Here is a 22,167-nt window from a genome sequence, read left to right as displayed (position 1 = left end):
CTTGCATTTAATTTGTCTAAAACCATACTGGAGACAATAGCCAGGGGTTTAGGACCAGGTATCTTTTTTACTCGAGGCTCATTGCTGACAACACAGGTGTTAAATTAATATTTAAATAACAGGAGAGCAGCAGGGACTGGAAACCAGAGAATGGTTGTAGGACCCAGCATTACCAGGCTTGGGTGAACATTTGGGCTGCAACGTAAGATGGGAAGCATCTGTGTTTGCTCCTCCATCTTTGGGGCACAGATATAAAGAACTTGCATCGAAGAGGAGGAATTAAAAGTCCAGCTTACTGGGGACCCTGTTAATGGCCCTGAGCGGCCGCAGGACGCGGACAGTGCGGACGGCTGAGAAGCTGACATTCTGCAGGTCCAGGGAGTACTCCAGCATCCTGCAAGAGACACAAATGCAGAGGAGTGTCAAGGATCTTCTGGAGAAATGTTAAAGATTTTCAAACGTTATAAATCAAACATGATATGTCAACCACTCACAGAGGGACTCGTTACTGCATCTCTCCCATCAGGAAAGTTTGCCAGAGGAATTAATTAAGAGTTGTTTGTGGATCAGAAAAAAAGTCAATAAATGAGAACATGATACACCAGCTCACACAGCCACGGATCTCTCTCTCATCTGCTTTGGTTACTGTTTTTTTCACAGGTCCAGTGCAGAAGCTTCTGAATGTCCCTCCACAGCCCAGAAAAGCAATTTCAGGACTCACTCCAGGAGTCCTGCTCTCAACAACAGCTGCACAAGCACCCTAACACATCTGGGTCTGCTGTGCTGAGCACCATCAAACCCCTGAAAAGCAGAGGAGCATCGCCCAGTGCTTTAATGCAGGACACAGGAGGTTCACAGCCTGGATGCTGAGCTAGCTCTGCCAAACAGAGATTGCTGGCAGGTGGGACTCAGGTGGGTGGACAAAATGCAGAAATCCAAAATGGTGACACCTGGAGGTAAAAATGGGGCAAACACAGACCAAGGAAGCTCCCAATGCTCCTACGCTGTGCCTGGTGGTGTTATGTCATGGCTCAGGTGGTGCAACCTTCACATGACAGATTGAGGATGCACTTGGGCTGCTGCACATCCCTGGCATCACCCAGCACTGTCTTGCTCTGCTCATGGCACCTTTGCTCAAGCACAGCAGGGCCATCAGCCACATCCCCACCAGGACTTGAGAAAAAAGAAACTCTCTGCCTAAAAGTGCTCCTGAAGGGGCAGAACCAGGCAAAGTCAAGGAAGAGGCCCAGGTGGCTCCTTACACAGCTGGGGTCCTACTACCACAGGCAACCACAAGATATTAATTTCTTCTTAAAATTACTAAGCTTCAGCTCAAAGCCAGCTGAGTGGTTCACTCCCTCCAACTCTGACAGCTGGAAACCTGACTTTCAGCCTAAATGTATTCAGAACAAGCTTGTACCCCTCTGTTCTTACGGCAGCCCTGTCTTTTAAGGAGCTTCTGTAGTTGTTCTTTGTGGCTGGTGTTTATCCACTTGATACATTTACAGAGGACAAATCACAGCTCCTCTCAGCCTTGATTTTGCAAAGCCAAACAAAGCCAACCTCTTCCAGGCCCATCTCCCACCCAGGCTCCCTGCTTCCCACTCACAACTTTTCTTCCACACCTACCTTGGCCTGAATCAATCCTACCCACCTAGACACCAAGCAGAAAGGAGAGGGGTAACAATTTTTCTGGCCTTGAGAACCATTAAAGTTTCGCTTGCAGTTTGAAAATAAGATTTTTGTATGGCTTGCAAGATTTGGGTAAAAAGCCAATGTCACACACACACAGCCTTTCTTTGATCCATAATTAAAACAGAGGCTACCAGCATAATTTAGAGCAGCATATGGTTATTTGCACCAAGACAAATCATTTTCTGATTAATGACAGCTCTAGACTCGCTTCAGAAGATGCGTATGCTTGTAATCTGCAAAGGGCATGTTATAAAACGCATTTAGATTTAACATCTTAAAGAATTATCATGCCAAATTTAAAAACAAAAAACAACTGAAAACCAAAAAAAACAACCAACCAAACAAAAAAAATTCCAACCCAAAAATTCCCAGCCAATTAAACCCCCCCAAGCTTCAGTAAACCCTTGAACATCAAGACCAAGAGCAGGAAACTGCCCCCAGGCCTCTGCTGCCAGCACTGCAAGCTCAGCCCCAAAATGAGATAACAGGATCTACACATTGCTGATAACCAGCAGCTCAGGAGCCTTGAGAGAACCCAGGATTGGGGAGAAAATATGGGCATAAAAATTGGTCAATAAAGAACAAGCCCAAGGAGAAACCCACCACCTCCCAGCAGAAGGGTCACTTCCCAAGGCAAGGAGATGCATGGGAGGAATTAATCCACACTCCTGGCAAGGAGAGATACCCACGGAGTGCCAGTGTCAGGATGTCACCAAATGGCAAGGTGACAGGTGCATTTGCCAGCACATATAACATCTTCGCTTTGAGGATCTGCAGTCTAAAAAGCCCCTCATGAAGCTTCAGCTCAAATGTCATTTCTGTTCAAACTGGAAAGCACGAGGCCTGTCAGAGCCTCTGCCACAGCCCCGGGTGCCCAGCCGAGTTGAAGGCTCAGAAAAATACGTGGCATTAAAGAGGAAGGATTCACAGCAAATGCTGAGACTTGTCAGAGTGATCAGCAACCCCCCCATCACTGGAGTTATTCAGAAGGAAAGCGGAAATATTTGGAACTTTCTAAGAATAAAAGCAGAGCATCTGCAAAGCCAGACGTACAACGGGCTGGTGGTGGGATGCAGGGAGAGGTGGTGCAAACCTTCGGCAAACACTCCTCCAAGAAGGAAAACTCCCGGGACTCAACAGACAGACAAGACACAGGGGATGGTTTCGGATGGAGCAGGCATCAGAAATGCATTCCTGTTTCCTTCACATAAAACCAAATGCTTTGGGCAAGCTCTGAGAAGCACAGTGTCAGGCAGCAGCCCCGCTCTTGGGTGAGGAGCTGCCGTGGGTTTAGCTCGCTCACCCCTCACACCCTCTGTGGGACAGCGAGGGGAAATCCACCCAAACGCTGGTTAATACAGACAAGGAGGGGGTGGTTTTCACTACCCAATTGTGGGAACGGGCACAACCAGACAGATTCAGCTTGGGAAGAATGAAAAGAAAAAAGAAAAAAAAATTTAATCTCTCAGGAGGAAGAGAAAACATGACTGGATCTCAATGCCTCCCCCCCCCATAACCCCTCCCTTCTTCCTGAGCCCAAATTACTTCATTCCCGCCTCCCCCTCAGCACAGGGAGCAGGGAGTGGGGGTTTAGGGTCAGTTCAACACATATTTCTGCAGCTTCTTCTATCTCACAGCCTTCCCCCGCTCCAATGTCCCCCCCACCATGAGTCCCTCCGGAGCAGGCTGCTCCAGCACAGGCTGCCCGCAGTCATGGTCACCCTCGGGTGTAGTCACACGTGGGGTCTTTCATGGCTGCAGATCCACTCCTGCCCCTCCACGATCCTTCACGGGCTGCAAACCCACGCCTGCCCCACCATGGTCCTTCAAGGACTGTTTCTCCTCCATGGGATGCAGGGGGACAGCTGCCATCTCACCATCAGCTGCAGGGAAATCTCTGCTCAGGCACCTCTTCCCCTACCTTCCTCACCGACCTGGGTGTCTCTGCCCTGGCACTGCTCTCACCTCCACATCTGCTCTGCGGATCTCGGGGTTTTTGCAGTTCCATTTTCCCTCTCTTCATTAAGTTACCTGCAAAGATTCCCAGACTTGCTCAGCCTGGGCCAGAGCTGGGACCAGAATTGGAGCCGGGCGAGTTCCCAGCAGCTTCTCACAGGAGCCACCCCATCTCCAAAACACCACTGCAATAACAGGGGTTCTCAGAGGTGATGCTCAGAAGCATCACAGGAGGGGTTGAAGATGCTCTTCCCAGCCAGTGAGACTCTAACAGAGCACAAAAACACTGGAAAAGCCCTTCCCACACCTATCCATCAGTACCTTTCCAACCCACCCTGTCCTCAGCACCAGCTCCACTCCCAAGCCCAGGATCACACCAGCTCGGGGAGCAGAAGATGTTATGAAGACCCACCAGAGCTGTGTAGTTTGTGCTGAGGACACTTTCCGAGGTGAACTTAGCTTCTTCCCTTCCACATCCGGTGGAACCTGTAGCAAGGCAGAGATGCCTGTGGGCAGGTAGCATCCCAGGCTCTACCCATCCCTGTGCCCACACGTGCACGGAGCCTCTGTTCACTGCCGGCAGGAGATAGGCTCAGATTTATTCAGCATTACAAGGTTTTCAAAACTGGGCATATAGGCACCCTTTATCTACAAAGCGCAGCAATCGGTGGGTGATATTAAGCCATCAGACTTGAAAAAGGCAAGAGGAAATTATTTAGGCAGCACTGTATCTACGGAAAGCTGCAGTGAAATGTCCTCCCGGCCCTCGCTGCCTCCGCCGTGCTCTGCTTTTGCTCAGGTGCTGTTTTGGAAGCCTCACAAGTCTCCCCACATTCGTGGGGGTTGCCTGCTTTTAAAAATACTCATTTTAATCAAGCTGAGCAGAATAAAAAGAGTAGCACTGGAGGGAGCATGAGCCCCACAGCCTGCTGGGTCCTGCTGAGCAGATGCACTGTGTGACCCAGCCAGGACACTTGATAATGAGGCTTCTGGAACAGCAGCAAGTTCAGCTGAAGAACTGAGAGAAACTAAAGATTTCTCTTTTTATATATCAAAAAAGCTTTGAGTCAGCTCAGCTGCAAGGGAGGCTGCTGGGGGGTTTGTTTCTCTTACCTAGCAGGTTTTGCTCACCGCCATCCTGTGGCTTGCTCAGGTTGCTCTGCTGCCTGCCAATGCTCGGTAAAGGGGCATGGAGAGCATCCACAGCTGGTGGCTTTGCCAGCCCTGCAGCTCAGCTGCTCTTCCTCCTCCCAGAAGTCACTAAAAGTATCAAATAGCAAAGCTCGACCCCAGATTTTGAACCCCCGGGGGTTTGCTATCACGATCAGCTTGATGTGGTTCTGCCACCTCTGCTAAGAGCGCTTAATTCGGGATGAGCCAGGACACAGCAGGGTGCCGGGGGGAGGCTCCCGGTTTGCAGGACTCTCACACCTATCCCACAAAGCACCGGAGAGGAGCAGGCGTCTGGGATGGGGTTTGGCTTTGCTTTCGCTGCAGCTGAAGGGGCTGCGGCTGTGATTGCACATTGGGTAATTGCGTGTGCAAATCGGCCACTTACACGGGCAATTACCCCCCGGCACTGCTGGTGCCAGGGCAGCGCAGAGGCCACCACGCACCCACCCACCCGTGTCTCCAAGGTGCTGTTCCTCGGCACGAGAGGGATACGGGCAGGGTATGATGAAAATGCAATATTTATCCCTGCCTCTCTGTTTTTTACTTATATATATATATATATGTATTAAAAAATACTAATACATGGGGAAAGAAAAAACTTAGCAAGCAGTAGCTTGCTGCAGCAGGGATCTCCGTGGGCAGTTCCACGCCAGCGCTTTCTTTGCCATGTGTGAACCGGGGCTTGATCAGCCTCGTAGAGCTAAAGCACCTTTCAGAAGAGCCTTCCTGCCTGCTTGAGAAGCAACCCGACACTGCGAGGCGAAGGTCAGCAGCCCAGCAAGAACCTTGCTCTGGCTGCTGCAGCCCCAGCATCCTGCTCCTTGTAGAGACCAGTCCTACAGCACTGTCCTTATCCCGATTTCTGAGCCAAAGAGCTGTTCAGAAGCCATCCAGATGGAGCAGAGACTGAATGGAGGGGGTCTGTGGCTTCGCTCCTCTGGTACTTCTGAACTCAGCAAGGTTTCCTGCAGTGTGTTTCATCCCTGAAATTCAGCATGGAGAGCAGGAGGGAGCAAGACAACCTTAAAGGTTGTTTATGAAGGCTCCAGTGGCGCTAACTCTTTAATACAGCCCTCAGCAGAGGGAGAAAATATGATAACAAACATTAGCAGAAGTGTTCAGGAAGTGAAAAGAAACGGTGTCTCTGTTTGTAAAGAGAGCAGCCAGCCAACCACTTCCAGATCCAGCTCCCTTCAAATTGTAAGCAAAATATTCCAGAAGTGTTTAACTTTCCTACATAGTCCTTTAAGAGCCTTGGTACAACGAGCAAAGCACAGACAAGAGTCCACAGATTTGGCCAAACAACTGACTGGGGCTGGAGTAAGAGCAGACCTGCAGAACTCAAACGCAGCTGAGGACACATCCCACACTTCGGGGGAGGAAAAGAGAGGCAGAGAAGCCCCCAGAGCCCTGCTCAACCCTGTCATCACTTACATCACAAAATTATCCCCGATTTAAAACTCCTCTCCTTGGAAAACAATTAACTATTGGTTTGTTTTTTTTAATAAGGATGGTTTCAAGCACAACTCAACCCACAGGGATGCAGAGGCTCAAGGAAGTGCTCATCTGGCCAAAGTCAAAACAGGCTGATGTCCTGCAAGCTGGTGGGATTGCAGCTAAATGGATGGGGATGCCTCCAGCTGGGGTTATCCTCTTGCCACAGACTGGTTGGAGAATGGGTCCCTGCACCCTGCCTGGAGAAGGGGGAGGCAAAGCAGGTGCTGGGTCCTGCTAAGTGGCCAAGTAAGGGCACATCTCCACCCCACAGCTCCTGTTCACCAGTCTGACCCTCAGCCAGAACTGCACTGCAAACCTTTCTGCATATTTTTGGACGTAAACAAATGTTCATCCTCAATAATTCAGCGTCTTACACTGGTAGAAGTTGAAATCATATTGATTTGTCTTTTAGAGGACAAGAATTGGCTTGCAACGCCCATTAACCTTCAAGTGTTCTCTTAAAAGCAAACTCCCAAATCCTCTTCTTTGAAATAACACAACATAATTATGTCATTCATCACTTTTTGCCCTTCCCTTTTCCCCATGCAACTCCATAACCTACAGCCAAAGCCACGTTTCACTAAGCTGAGTTTTGATAATACAGCACTATTCTCATCTCCAGCAAGTTTTACTGTAATTACAGAGATGTGTTGCAGACATTACACACTCTACAATTAGTGCTAATTGCATTACATTGTCACAGAGAAGTCATTTACCCTCCATGAGCTCATGAGATCAGTCTGGATAGCTTAACAGAGCTGAGAAGTACTCAGTGGCAATGCCACAACAGTGGCCAGCAGTGGCCACCTGAGCTGCTCCTCTGGGGCAAAAAACACACAAAAAGGCTTCCTAATCATCTTAACCCCCCCAGCAGGTCCTGAAACTTCTCAAAGAATGGGGAGGGGATGAAATACCACAAGTTTGGAGTTGTGGTTTGGTGGGGTTTTTTAAATTTTTTTTTTTTTTTTTTTTTTTTTTTTTTTTTTTTTTTTTTTTTGAAGCCTCTCCTGACTGGTGATGGTGGGGAAGGGAAGGGTGTCTATGGATGGTGTACCCATGGAGTGCACAGCATGTCCTTCCCCACCCAGTGCCCCACAGACGTGGTTTGCTGTTTCTCCTCTCCCCCTCCCATCACTTTCTTTCACCCATGGGCAGGGAAGTGGCAAGGAGAGCAGAAGAGCTCACCCTGTCCTGCTGCTTACCCCTTCCCATGTCCTGCATGAAAATAGGGAGGAAAAATTGGGAAGGCAGAAGCAGAACTACTTTGGTCACCCAACCCACAGAGGAATGGCAGTCTGGGGATCTCTTCCCCTGTTATTTTGCTGGAGAACTGGTCTGTGAGACCTACATAAAGCTATGGTGTGCTTTATGGGGTAACCCAGCAAATACATCAGTGCTCTGAGCACTGCCCCAGCACACACACAGCTCCTCCACAGCCACAGCTTGGCTCTGGCTCCTTTCCCCACATCACTCACCCAGCTCAGATGCAAAATGCTCAAGCTTGGCTTGTCCCTTGCTCCTGTGCTCTGCTTGTCAGCTTCCTACCCTGGCTGCCCTTCAGGGTAATTCACCCTGTGTGGGAATCACAGAGCTGCTCCCAGGGGCTACCGGAGGAATTTCTCTCTGTCTGGCTGGGATTAGACCCTGCAGTGCTTTTTCCTCTTATTCTTACAGAGGTTTTTACTAACAGGCTTGGGGGGCTTATTTTTATCTCTGATACCACCACTGTAACCCATTCCTGCAGCCCTTTTAGCTTTCCCTGGCACTTGGAATTACTGGGGACAGCCAAGGGACCCTCCAGGAGGGCAGCAGTGCTCCCAGCAGGATGTAGCACAGGGATGGAAGGGCAAGGGCTGGAGGAGACCTCCAGGAGCAGAGAAAAAAAGCACCGGGGGAGGAGAGGCTCTGCTTTGTATTTCACTCCAGTCCAATCCTTTGTCAGCTGAATTGGTTTTGACATGGCCCAGATGGGAACAGTTCACGCCCACAAAAGGGAAAACCCATCACTTAGTGCCAGGCAAAGCTGACCTGGCAGGAGTCACAGGAGCAGTCAAACTGCCAGGCTGGAAACCCCCAGAACCAAATGAACACCCCTGTGCCTGGGGGATGTAGGAAGGGGGTTCAGGGGAGGTAGGTGCAGCTCTCCCTGCTCTGCCTGGGAAGAGTGTGACTCCCACACCACCCAAGATGCCCATGCAGGGGCAGGAGGTTCGATGTTTGCTTAAATAAAGTGCAGCTATATTTTGGCATAGGAATGAGGATGGTCTCTGCTGATGTCCCTCTAGACCAAGATCCCATCATCATGGGGTTTCCAGAGAGCACATCAAGGACAACTCTGGCTCCAAAACCTCTGCAAGGACTGGGCTGGGAGGGAAGACAGCATCACCCCAGAGAAGCAGCTCAGCACCCACCCCACACCTCCCTGCTTACCTTGACTGGGTCTGGTTCTTCATCACACTTAATTCAAGTATAAGAAATAACAAAGAAGAGGAAATAAAGAATACATAGGGCTGCTTTATCAGGCTCCAGCCTTTGGCCATGCTGCTGATTCTTTCAAACCTATCAGAACCAACTGAACCTAGGGTTCTACCTAGTCCAACATCTCATCACTGAAACCCCTAACTTTGCTCAGATACTTCAGGAAGAAACTTTAAGCTGTCTCCTAACTTCAGGTTAGGACTGGTTAGGACGGGTGCAGCTTGAAAGCACAAGCTTGTGGTGTGCTGCAGAAGATGGGTTTACAGGGACTGTTACAGTTCTTGGTCTTTCTGCCTTCCATCTCTTCCTCCAGTCTGGTTCTTGAGCCTCACTACATCTTTTGGCCCTTACATCGCTGTTGCAGGCAGTGAGTTTCCCAGGACAAGGGTGCACTGGGACACCTGGCAACCTCCTTAATGGTTTTACTAGACCACTGTTTTCATTGTCCCAGGTACCTGGCAGGGGTGTGTGCCATGACCCTATGGGGCCAGTGATAGACTTAAGTGAAGATAACCCAGACACAGCCCCTTCTTGAAGCCCACCTAACCCCTGCCAAATAGACAGGCGGGTCCCCTGCTCCTTTCCAGGAAAATCCAGTAAATGTGATCTCTAGCTCTATCAAAAGAGGAAAAAACCACTGTTTTCCCAAAGGTTTTTGGGTTTTTTAGAGTGGGGAGGGGAGGCAAGGGCTGGTGAGCGACTCGTGTGTCAAAGAAACTCAGCTCACTGGCGGGGGGCCAGGGACTTTTCATGTGGATTTCCAGCCTCTGCCAGGAGACTCTCGGGTGCTGGAAGAGCCTTTAATTCAAACCAGGTGCCTTTGAAAGGAAAACACTCAAAAAAGGCAAACTTGATCGCTTTCCTGCATTAAAAAAATATGAAAGTATATTAAGGAGGGCAAATCACGCACATCTCGCTGACCTCTCCTCCCTGGCACGCTGCTCCCTGCTCCTGATTGCTGCTCCACTGCCACCTCACCCGCTGGAAACCAAAACCATGGGGGGGCTGGAGTGAGAAGAGCCAAACCCAGCATCCAGCAAGGAGCCCCAGGGCACAGACTGGCCAAAATCCACCTCAAACACTTCTCTTTTTTTTTGCCCTGCTCTGCTCTCTCCATGAGCTGAGTATCAGCTCTCTCATGAGCTGTGGAAAGGACCAGAGGGACCACTGTGGAGCCAGGAGGGACAACACCAATGGCACCGAGGTGGCACCTAGAAAGCCCCCAGCCCCTGCTGCAAACCAGATCTTCCCCCAAATCTGACACTGCCAAGTGATGCCAAGAGTGACAACAGAGAGGGAATGGGGAGAAGGGACCCACTGCACAGGCTTACCCTGCAATGACAATAAAGAAATCCAGGCGGTTCCACGTGTCTCCCAAGTAGCATTTCTTCCCAAAAATCCCCAGGGCGATCATCTTGACTATCATTTCCACGGCAAAGAAGGCAAAGATGAAATCATCGAAGCTCTGCAAAAGAAAGGAAAGGACTAGGGATGCTCCTGCACAGCTACACACTCATACCAGGGCAGGGAATTAGAAACCAGAGCCCAACAAGGGCTCCTCTTGCACCACTGAGGGCTAAAATCCCTGGGCAGGGGCAGTGTTGGGGTCAGCCCCATGTCCTTCCCCAACCCAGCCTGGCCAGCAGCACCCACAGTGCTGGGATAAAGAGGCAAATATATTTTGGGCTCTGTTTTCACTGTGGACTTGATGGTTCACCCTCCCCAGGCACCCCAAGCAATGCTTGGATACACTGAGGCTGACACAGCCTGGCAGGACTTCTGATAGCACCACGTATTCCCATCCCAGCACCAAAACCAGCATTTCCAAGTGCTGGTGGGACAACCAGCTCAGGCAGGACCCGAGATCCAACCATCCCAGGGTACGAGGCCACCCCACTCCAGCCAGAGCCAGCTCTGCTGTGGCTCAGTCCTTCCCCATTGATCCAGGGCCATTGTCCCACTGAAAGCAGCAGCCAGGCCCTACCTGGAGGATCCTGCAGCGTGGTGAGTCGCAGGCGATGTCCTCGCAGGGGTGGAACATGCCCAGTGTCACACAGTTGAGCAGGATCACCAGCATGCTCACCCTCTCAAACCACCTGCACAGCACACGTCAAGGAAGCAACAGACCCAGACCAGCATCCCCGAGTGACCAGAAAGGCTATTCTGGTTTTTCAGACAAGTCTCACACTGACTTTCCAGGTTAGACTTTAAGTGGCTCTGCAGGGAAAGAGCTGTGGCTGCTGTGTAGATACCTGCAAAGCCACAGCGTGTTCTTCCCAGCTGCCATCAGTGGCACAGCCAAGGGGAAAACTGCTACGAAATAGAAGTTGCATGGCAAGAGTGCTGAGTGCTGATGTGATGGATTAAAGCATTAAAGGAAAAGAATGATATCAACTTTTAAGGGAAAAAAAACCAACAAAAAACAACCCACACCATTCATTTCCTCTCCTGGCATTTCACAGAAAAGCACTTTACTAACATTACAATTTTCTATTAACCATGTCACAGCTTATCCCAGGGGTGTTTCCTTGAAGTCACTGCATGAACTTTTCATGACCAATCCAAATTAAGACTGTCAAAGCCATTAACCAACCACCTAAAAGCCTTTAATACTGTGAGGACCAGCAGAGCCCATTACCATTGCTCTTGGAGCAATTTTAAAAGAGCTGAGGTGCCTGGGACACTCTCTGGATGTGCCACTTGAGCAGCAGAATAAAACTACACTCCTGCTGCCACAAATCCTCCCGGGGATGCTTCAAACCTGGTACCCAACTTCTGCATCGTTTGAGGGGGTGTTTCCAGCCAGCACAACCGACTCTCAGGGGCACAGAGATGTGCAATCCAGGAGCTGGTGGAACGTGGTGCTGGGGTTGTCTTCCAGCCTAGCAGGGAAAACACCCCATCGACTGCCACAGCTCGCAGGGGCAGCAGCTCCCAGGCTCTAGGAAAATAAGCGTGGCCCTTGTCAGACAAGAGCTGTGGCTGCCAGGAGGTAGCGGGTGGTGTTTGGGAGCCCATGCTGTAGTGTTATCTGGCTGAGGAAGAGGAAGGTGAGGATGAATGAATCAGCAGGTGCCTCCTCGCTGGGCACGTGGGGCTGGAGCTTTGGCAGCTCCTGCCACCCATCCTGGGCCAATTTCTGGGAAATCACATGGGGCTGAGTCACGGCTTGGTCGTCGGCAATCTGGAGCTTTTAATCAGGAGAAATGTTTTTGCAAGATATGGGGAGAGACATTCCAACCGTCAGGTTAGGGCTATGAGCTGGATTGGTGAGCCCAGATATAGCCCTGTGGGGGCAGGAATGGAGGGAGAGCTGGAGGAGGGAACATCCTCCTGCAGGCACTCCCCAGCTTAGGGGGCTGGAAAGAATCCCTCTGCAGAGCCTGCTGTGTCCACAGCTCCCCCAGCAAGGAGCTGCAAAGCCCTTGAGAACATAAAGAATTAAAAAAAAAACAACACTCTGTGAGATCCCAAATGGGTGACAGAATAAGTGTGTGCCTGCAAGGGCTGGGTGAGATATTCAGCAGGGAAGTGAGGAAGCTTGGGAGCAGCCTTTGTGGTTGGGTCAAAACCTGCAGAGATAGACAGATGCTTCCCCTGAGAGGCAGAGATTCATGTAAATTCTTTCTTTGTGGTGGAAAAGACACTGTGCTGGGCCTGGCTCAATCTGTGTGCTCAGTCTCAGCTGGGCAGAGGACCTGGGGGATGCTTTTGGTGCTGCCTCATGCTGGCTGGGGACATTAAGCTCCTGAGGGAGCAGAGATGGGCACATGATGTGCACCCACTTGAAGTCACTCCCCATCTTACCTTCTCTCTCTACAAGACCTAAACCTTCTCCAAGACCCAAATCGAGACCCTAAGGCCCACCTAGGACAGCTGAGCAGATCCAAGCTCATCACAACCCCTCGTCCAGCACAAAGGGCCAAGCAGTGGCTGGAACTGGAGGAGCAGCACAGGATGGCTGTGGGGAGGGGGGGAACCAGGGAGAGGGAGGAGATTTTATTTGCTTATGGCAGTTTTTTTTCCCCAGTTTTAACCACAGACCCACTTATCAGCATATCACTCCCTCAAGCAAATGCATTTCAGTCCAATATAACACTTCACCATGATTAAATATTCCCAGTATGGGGACCCCAGTGGTGCCGAGGGTGGTATGTTAATGTGCATCTGACAGATTAGAAGGTTGGGGAGGGGATTTTTTTGGGGTTTTTTTGTTTTTTTTTTTTCCTTTTTTTCCAGCTGAATGAAACTTCAAGCTCTTTCTTCAGCTAATGGGATTTTCAGAGGCACACAAAGTGCTGATGGCTACAGCTTTGTACCGACCCTCGGTCGAGCCGGGAGGCTGACAAAGGGAAACTCTTCAATTAGCAAAAGCAGAAATGCTTTACTGAATGTCTCTCCCTGCCACAGCATGGGCAGAGAAGGGGCAAAGAGGCTTTGGGAAGCACCAGTGACTGTGCTGGCCCTCAGGTGGCAGCTGAGGCCAGGAGAAGGAGGAGGGAAGCGCTCAGGGCAGCGGTGCCACTGCCACTGCCTCTCTCCCTGGTGCTTAGCAGAGCCCACAGGCCACATTGCATTAGAAAAATATTTGCCAGATCCTGGGGAGTCCCACCCTCTGCTCACCATGAGCAGGCAGGATGCTGATGTTTATTAAAAAAAAAAATAATGGGGGTCATGTGCACACAGCCAGTAAGCACTCCATCTGCTGCATCCATCCCCTTTCAGAGAAACTCATTGCTTTTCAGGGTCACCTGCTCACTGCAGCTTATTCTTAATAATCCACATTTTTACAATCAACTTGGTCAAAGCAGACAGCTGAAATGTTCATGTACTCTTTTCAACTAGAAGAAAAAAAAAATCTGTTCCTGCAACACAGAAATACCCGGCAATATTTTTCTTGTAATGTGACACTTAAAATTCGTAAGCTAAAGAGCACCACAAAAAAGGAAAAAAATAGAGAGAGAGAAAGGGAGAGAGAAAGGGAGAGAGAAAGGGAGAGAGAAAGGGAGAGAGAAAGGGAGAGAGAAAGGGAGAGAGAAAGGGAGAGAGAAAGAGCCCTCAGGCCCCTCTCCACCCCAAGCAATCCCTGTACTACCTGTCTGCACTCAGCAGAGCCTGACCTTTCATAATTAAGAGGCAATAGCCCCAGATTCAATTAGCCAGCACTACCCAGCATAATGCAATCAAAAGAGAAAGATATTGCATTATGCTCACTATGATTTGGTTATTTGGTTGCAGAAGTTTGGATCAAATTCCCCAGCAAGTGAATTAAATGGGAAGCTATTTCTCCAGGGAAGCAGCAGCAACCAAGAGAAAGGTGGGCACAAAGGTTGGTCCAGCAGCAGCCAGAGCACAGATCCTGGCAGAGACTGGGCACCACCATGCCACAGCCTCTCCCAGCTCCAGAGATGGTGGTGATGATGCTTTATTGGCACACCCCTTCCACAGGATTAATATTACTTTCTTCCCTTGGTGCTCTGCTTCTCCCAGGCAGCTTCTGCTGTTCCACCTCTCCTCCTTCCCCGCATCCCTCTCTTTCCTGCAGTTCCTTCCTTGACCCCCTCCTCCAGCTCTCTCTAAGTGGTTTCAGCAAAGCACCAGCTCCAAAGCAACGTGCTGTCATCCTGCCATCCCCAAGAGATGGGCTGGGACCCCCCAGAAAGTATGGGGAGCAGGACTCTGGGAGGCAGCCCCTGCAGCACGGTGGCTGCAAGCTTGTATCCTGCAATAAAACCAACCATAGAAATGCATCAAACTGCCCAGATCCCCAGGTGACACCTCAGCTCTGCTGCCTGTTTTTGTCCCCCATCACCACCCACAGTCATTTCTCTTGTGCCTTCACTCCCTGGGACAGTGGCTGATGGATGACCAATGTGCCTAAAGTGCTGGCAAGGCCTGGAAATTTTTGTGCAAATGTGATGTGAAAATTGGGTTGAAATGACAGCCTTCCCCTGCAGTGTCACCGAGTCCAACCAGCTTAGGAGTGACACTGGGATAAGCTGCAGACGTTAATGAGAGCGGAGTTTTAGGCTTCATTCATATCATCAATTCCAGAAATAGCCCCTTTGACAGGAGCATAATGGGACTTCCAGGGTCTGGCCTTTGGGGGGTGGGAGGAGGCATGGACTAAAATCCTAAAACATTAATTCAGGCCGTTTGCAAGGGAAGTTAAAAGTCCTCAGAATTAATCTGCTTCAAATAAGGAAATAATAACCCCTTCCCAGCTTCACCTCCAGCTGCACCAGGACAACAGGAAACGGCTCTTCATGTCATGCCCAGTTGAAAGGTTACAGAATTCCCATCACAACCCTGGACATCTAATGGGAAATATGTTTTTCCTTACCATATTCCTCCAAAACCAGAGCCCATGTTTTGCTTTTAGCTTTAGGGGGAAGCATTTGCATCCTGTTGGATGCTGCACACCAGAGGTGCTCCCAGAGCATCCTTACCCAGTGAATCTGCTTGCCTGGCTTCCAGTTGAGCACAGGGAGGGCTCTGCCCCAGTGTCATCCTGATGCCATCTCTACCCCACCTGTTTGCTCTCCCAGGTGCTTTTCCAGGTGCAATACCTCCCCTCCCTCCAGGGAATGCAAGCCTGGAGTGAAGCAGGGAACATGCAGCAGCTGTACAGCCCTTCCTGCAAAAACTGCTTTTTCCTGGAAAGGTGGATAACCTGCTGTGGGCATGGCAGCCCTGAGCAAGCTCTTTGCCTTCAGTTTGCAGGGATCCATGCCAGGCCAGCCCATTCCTGGAAAGCAAAGCCAAAGGAGCTCCAATGGAGCTGCAGCAAAGGGGTTTAAAAATTCAAACATTACTCAGAAAGCATTTCCACAATGCATCCAGTGTCTGCCCTGTCCCCTGTCACCATATCTTCCACCCCAAGGATTTGCTGCCAGGAGCCAACATGACCCCAGTGAGCCCAGCAGAGCCCTGACATCCCCAGTCTGCAGGCTCTGAGGTAGGAAAAAGACAGGTGGGAATCATCCCTGGCTCCTCACTGCTCTGCAGCTCTTCAGAACCATTGCTCTTACAGCTCAGACAGACCCAGGGGGTTATTTTAATTCATGCAGCTTCACAATTAAACCTGGAAAACCAAAACAGGGTGATTATTCATGCCAGGTTTTTTGTTTTTCTTTTTCTTTTTTTTTTTTATTCTCCCTCTAATTTCTTTTCCCTTGCCATGTTACAGGGGATGCACCAGCAGCTGCTTCCCTCTGCCACTAAACAGCCACGCTCTACTCCCATCCCAGTGGGACCCACAGTTATACCCCCATGTTACCCTGTAACACATCGTAGTGAGTATAAACCCCAATTTTAGAGAGAAAAGGTGGATCTGGGGAGAGTCATCATCTCAATCATCTTTTAATTTTTGTCCCAAAGATCTAAAAACCACAGAGCTGGCTGCAGGCAGGAGATGCTCCCCTCTGCCTGGGGAACGCAGCTGCCTCTCCAGGGGGATGTAGGATTTGCTCAGCAATGTGGAGGAGCCCTGCTCAGCCACCCAGGTGATGAAGTGAAGAGTGATGCTGTATTTATAGGGTATGAGGCTTGATATAAAAAGATACTTCATTAAAAAACAAAATTAAAAATAAAAATCCTGATGATGTACTTATTTGCTTTACTGTTTCAGAACTGCTTCCCCATAACCTCTTAGATTTGTACTTTAAGGGTTTTTTTCCAGCAACCAAAAGGGTTTTAAATCTTATTGCTTAAAGAGAGGGAGAAAAAAAGAAGATAAAAAAAAATCCTGCAAGCTGAGTGTCTTGCATAATCTCTGAACTTCAGGAGCTGGAGCTTTTAAGAAAAGCCAAACACCCAGTTTGCAATTAACTCCTGAACTGGGAGCTGGGAAAGCTCGGCTGCTGGCAGCTCAGCCTTGGGACCAGCACCTGGGAAGATGGGGCTTTGAAAAAGATGAAATTAAAATAAAACTTCAAGCAAGAGCACTTTGGGCTGAGTTTATCCTGGCTTCTCATCCCAGTCCTTCCTTCTCATGCCCGTCTCAGCATCACAGAGCAGAGACTGAAAGAAGAGCCTCAAACTGGCCTTGTGCAAAGGGCTGGCTAATGGCTTCACTCCTACCACTGGTTTAGCACCTTCTGCTAACATTTGGGTGTCCTGGGGGCAGGTTCTCCTCCCATTCCCCACAGCAAAGTGAGGCTGGGGAGATGGGGGCACGTCCCAGCAAACACTGGTCTGTCCCTGTCCTCATCCCAGCTAATCCTCCTCACCAGCCATCTCCTCCCCTGACAGTGTTCAGGGGTTTGCTCCCCTCCCAGCAGCTCACGCATGGCATTAATGAATGTGAGCAGTAAAACCCTTCCAAATGGACTCCTCCTCTGCAGGAGGGACCTGGGTTTAGCAGTTAAAATACTCTAAGTGATCCAAAGCCATTGAGCAATAATATATTTACGACTTCTTCTCCCACCACGCCTCCTGAAGTGCATAGTGGATAGACACTTAACCCCCCAATATATATATTTTTAAACTCTCTCACTGTAAATTGCCCATTAATAGCACCCTCCCTTAAAGCTTAGTGGAGCAGAAGAGTGGTGGGACCAGCTCCTCAGTGGGACGGATCCACAGCACCCAGCAACGCGCAGCCCCAGGAGGTCCAGAAGAAGAGAAAATAACCCAAATAAATGTTGAAGCATGGGCAGACACACCTTCATCTCGTTCCCATGAAGAAAAGCACCCGGTGCAGAGTTATCAGAGTCTCTGAGAGACTCAGGATCTTTGGGATACTACTGAGTTTCCAGCATCCTTGATCCAGCTTTGCTGCATTACTCAAGACAAAACCTGTTATGCAAGGCTTCCTAAACAAGTGCTCTGAAATCGTTGTATCATCCTACACCGATACATAGTTGGGATATGTCACATATTTGTCTTATTTTGTTCCTTTTTTGTCCTTTTTTTAGGTTCCTTCTACTTTTTTCCCCCTTGGAAGTACGCTGGTTTCCATGGAAACAGTGATGTTATGGGTATGGACAGAGCTTCAGTGACGTCCACAAGTTCAGTATAAAAGCAGATTTATGTAACAGTTGGTGAACTGAAGAAACTGAAGAGCTGGCTCTGCATGGCCACACGTGTGGCACTGGTGCTGCCCTGCACTGTTCAGGCAGGTCCACAGCAAAACAGGAAAGAATGAGTGGGCAGGCAGAGAGGAGGAGATCCCAGACTCATGGGAAGGTGGATCAGGATAAAACTTGCCCTAAATACATGCATATATATATAAATTTTTAATCTTTTTTTAAAATTTTAATATTTATATATTCATGTATTTCCTTGGAGAGCATCCCTCATCCTTTGGTACTGGAGCAGAGGGTTGATAGGGAACCAGGGCACTGACCCTGGGCACAGAAAACCTTGTCCTGGGAGCTGCAGGAGGGCAGCCAGGTCCTTGCTGCATCCCCAACCCCAGGAGCCAGCCAGGACACAGAGCACTGAACCCACCCCAGGCCAGGGAAGGAGTTCCCCTCTGAGCCAGACCTCGCTGAACAAGGATGAGGAGCATCTCCAGGAGGCTCCTGCAGGCTTCAAAGCCTGAGCAAAATGTGCACGTTTCCTCTTTTTCCTGAGCTTGTGATTTCAATCCCTTCCTAGGGCAGTGCACAGATGGAGGGGATGTCTCTCCTCCTTCATCGGTCCCCGAGGAAAAAACCCGAACAGCTTCCAAAATGAGGCACTGCCATGCCCAGAGATGTTCTGCCTCAAACCTCCCCCCTCCCTGCAGAGGCTCTGCTGGCAGGGACTGCGCCACACGGAGCCAAAACCCTCAGAAAATCAATGTATTAATAAAGGCAAGGAAGCGACAGGCTGATTAGAGCCCTGCTCCATCCCAGGGATGCACTGGTGAGAACAAACCTGTGCTAATTGTCCTGGCAGCCCCTCCGCATGCCTTATGATCCCTGACATGCTCCAGAAAGCCTCGATGGGATCTCTGCTCCAACCCCCCCAGCCAGGAAAATCCTATTCCCATCCCTGTGGAGCCAAAATATTCCCTGTGGAGCTGAAATATTCCCTGTGAGCATCAGTGCCTGGCTGGGCACAGGTGCTGGGGGCTCTCTGCCTCCCTCCACACCCCATGTGTGTCCTTGAGGAACACTCTGTCCCCCACCAGCCATATCCCACTGGGGGATGGGTTGCAGTACGTGCTCCATCCCAGTCCCAGCCTATTAAAAATACACGAGTCCATGAAAGATTTATCCAGGGTGGAGAATGTCAGCAGGGAGGGCAGGGGATGGGACAACTCTGCAGGGGCAGCAGCAGCCGCTGGTTAATCCCGAGCTTCCCTGATGGGTGGCACTGGGACATGGTGACAAAACAAGGACCACAAAACCCAGGAGAGGTGGCAATGACAGCCCAGCAATCCCGGCTGCAGCTGGAGTTTGGACAGAAGAGAGGGAATTCCTGCTGCTGACTGAGGGCCAGGGGAAACCTTGGAGAGAAAAGCTGCTGGTGTGGAGCTGGGAGGAGAGCAAGCTGAGCACATGGGCTCCATCTCCAGCCAAGGTCTGTGCCTGGGTTCTAACCCTGCACCTCTCCCCAACCCATTCCCATCCATCCATGGGCACCTGAGTGAGGAGGGATGCTGTAGGGCAGGATCTGAGAGAGTGACAAATCAAGGTGACCATCCCACTTCGAGGTCACCAGAGCCACGAAGTTATTGCCAAGACCTCCAGGAAGCAGAGCAGGAACGGCAGCATTTCCAACCACTCTTCAATTGCCCTCTTCCACCCAGAAGGGAAAGGTGATCACCACACCAAGGCAAACACCTTCCAAGAGTTTTGGAGATCCTCAGACTCTGCATTTTGAGCTCAAACTCAGCCTGAAGCTCGGCTGAGGAAAAGGGGAACTATGGGGCAGATGCAGCACCAGCTCCAGGGTGACAGGAAAGCTCCCAGAACATCTCGTACAGCCAGGATCTTCTCCTTCCCCACCCAGAATTTTAATCACAGAAGGGTTCGAGCTCCAAGCCCATGAGGAAACCTGTCCAAGCCTCACAAAAAGCTCAGAGGACAAATCCAAGGACAAACTCAGCACCGTTTTAACCCTGTGGAGCAAGATAGGGCAGAAGGGCTGGAGGAACCAATATCATTGCTTCAGAAGGATGCAAACAGTCCAACAGCACCTAATGAGGAACTGGGCTCCATAGAGCCCGTGTCCCCACACCTTTTCCCTTCCCCTCAACTGGTGCCAGTGTCCTGCTGACCTCAGCCAGCCAGGGGGTTTTCCAGGAGCTTGAGTTGCTGTGATAGAGAGGATGACCAAGGTGATGGCCTCCTTTGGTTAAACCCTTCTCTGCCTCACCTCCAGAGCACTGAGCCCTTTCTACTTCCATTAGCCAGCAATGAGCATCATTTTCCATGCAAAGTTTTCCTGAAGAAATTCAATTTTGGGGCAACTCAAACTACCCACAAATTTCTCTTTATGTTTTCTGACCTGGCTTTAAGCTGGGAAAAACCCCAAATATTAAAAAAATATGTTTACAAAGTCTGAATATTATGGCAATTTTCCAACTGGTCTACTTTAATGCTTCACTTAGAAACAGAATCAACATTTTCTTTCTAAAAAAAAAACCATCAGCATAAAATACAATATTTTGTTGTCGATCAAGTAGTTAATTAGACAGGAGCCATCTTACACACTTCAGATATTAATGTCTACAACTTAGAAAATAAAAAATAATTTTAAAAAAAGTTGCTTTCAATGTAACAGGGATGAGCATTTAAGTCATTTTGCTTGTGGGGACACAGAAGTCAAGGCCAAGCCCCAAACCCATTTGCATTTTCCCATGTATGGAAGAGGCTGCTCCTGCCTGGGGCACACAGAGCAGCCAGCTGACAACTGGAGTGGGTGATGCTCAAGGAAAACATCTCCAAAAGATGCTTGAGCCACAATCTGCCCCCCTGTTGATGTGCATGACTCAGTTCTTGAGGTGTCTACACATGAACTGAAACATCTTGAGGCCACATCAAACTTCTGCAGTGACTCAATGTGACTAAAAACCACCATGGGACCAGGATTTGTACAGAACAACTGGGCACAGTGAGATGTTCTCCCCAGGGAGAAGGTGCTGGAGCAATCTGGTGTGCTCAGAGAAGGCTCACTCGCTCCCTGCATGCAAATCATGGCTGGGAACTCATTAATTAGCATCTCGCTGGCAGAGGAGGACGGAGGTGGCAGAGGGAGGAAGAGGCAGGAAGGTAGAAGTAGAGATGGAGCTCAACATGCCCTGCTGTGGCAGAGCTCTGCCATGGCACTTTCACAGATGCTGCAGGAGATGCTACCCCAAAAAGCCTCCCAGCTTTGTGTCTCCAAACAGCTGCAGCCCTGCCCAAAACAAGGTGACAAAACCTCAAAAGCAGGGCTCAGCCCACGTGCTCCAGCAGAAGGGAGAGAAGATCTGGGGGAGCTGCATGGGGCTGAAGGACTCCCCATGGGGCTGAGGGCTTCAGGGACATCCCAGGGTGGGTGCTGAGGGCTCACAGATGGACCTCCCCCTGGCACTGCCACCCCTCAGTGCCACCAGCAGGGATTCAGCCCCCTCCACCCTGTGCCACTTAAGTGGGAATTGATTAAACACAAAACACCCCATTTAATCAGTGTCAGGCATCTACAGCCACTGACAAAAGGCAGGAGGCTCAGGGAAAGGTGACATGTCACCCCTCAGGACTCCTCCCAGAGACTCTGACCCCCAGGGCTGCTCCTGTCCAGGGCAGCACTGACAGCAAGATGCCACCAGAGCCAAACCTCACTGAAGGGATGGCAGGGACTAAGCCACTGCTGTCTCCTAGTGCCTGTCATCAGTGTCACAACCTGGCATTTAAACTGGGTTTGGTTTGTTCATTCATTCTGGCAGAATAAGCCTCGAAGGGTGTTTGGTCCTTGCTGCCCCAAGAGCTGCTCTGTGTTAGAGATAGACCAAGCAGAGACACCCTGGCAGCCACAGAAGCTCCGTTTCCCCATCCCTTCCAACTCTCATCTTTGCTGAAGTGGCTGGGAACGAGGTTGGTTTGAGTCCATTAGGGTGGAATTTGTCACTTTAGGGGTCTGTGTCCCACAGGGAGCCCTGCCAAGGGACACTCTCAGGACAGGTGACCCAACCCTCACCATCAGTGACCGTGGGGCTGGGACAGAGGTGGGAAATGCTCTGGCACTCAGCCTTCCAGCAAGAAGCTCCCTGTCCATTTCTTTCCAAAACTTTTAGCAAAGGAAATCCAAACCCGGCAGCAAGTTGAGCTCTGCTCCTGCAGCAGGATCCAGCCCCTTTGCACTGCTGTGTCCTGGCACAGCTCCAGGATGCTCTGAAAAAGCCTCAGCCAGGGCATTTGGCCACTTCAGGAGCCATAAACCAAATGATTTCTA

At 50.1% G+C, this 22,167-nt stretch overlaps 1 protein-coding gene across 1 annotated transcript in view; it reads right to left on the bottom strand.

Annotated features, from left to right (window-relative positions):
- Positions 1–22,167, bottom strand: part of CACNA1G (calcium voltage-gated channel subunit alpha1 G) — a 139,298-nt gene that overhangs the window by 86,022 nt on the left and 31,109 nt on the right. Inside the window, exons 2-4 of the mRNA XM_030462120.1 lie at positions 10,784–10,895; positions 10,131–10,264; positions 297–394 (exon numbers count right to left, since the gene is read on the bottom strand). Of these exons, the coding sequence (XP_030317980.1) occupies positions 297–394; positions 10,131–10,264; positions 10,784–10,895 (344 nt within the window). The remainder of the gene's footprint in view (positions 1–296; positions 395–10,130; positions 10,265–10,783; positions 10,896–22,167) is intronic.

This window comes from Calypte anna, chromosome 18, assembly GCF_003957555.1.
Source record: "Calypte anna isolate BGI_N300 chromosome 18, bCalAnn1_v1.p, whole genome shotgun sequence".
In the NCBI taxonomy this organism is placed as follows: Eukaryota; Metazoa; Chordata; class Aves; order Apodiformes; family Trochilidae; genus Calypte; species Calypte anna.
Note: the sequence above shows the minus strand (reverse complement) of the source record. Positions and strands in the feature narration are given on the sequence as shown.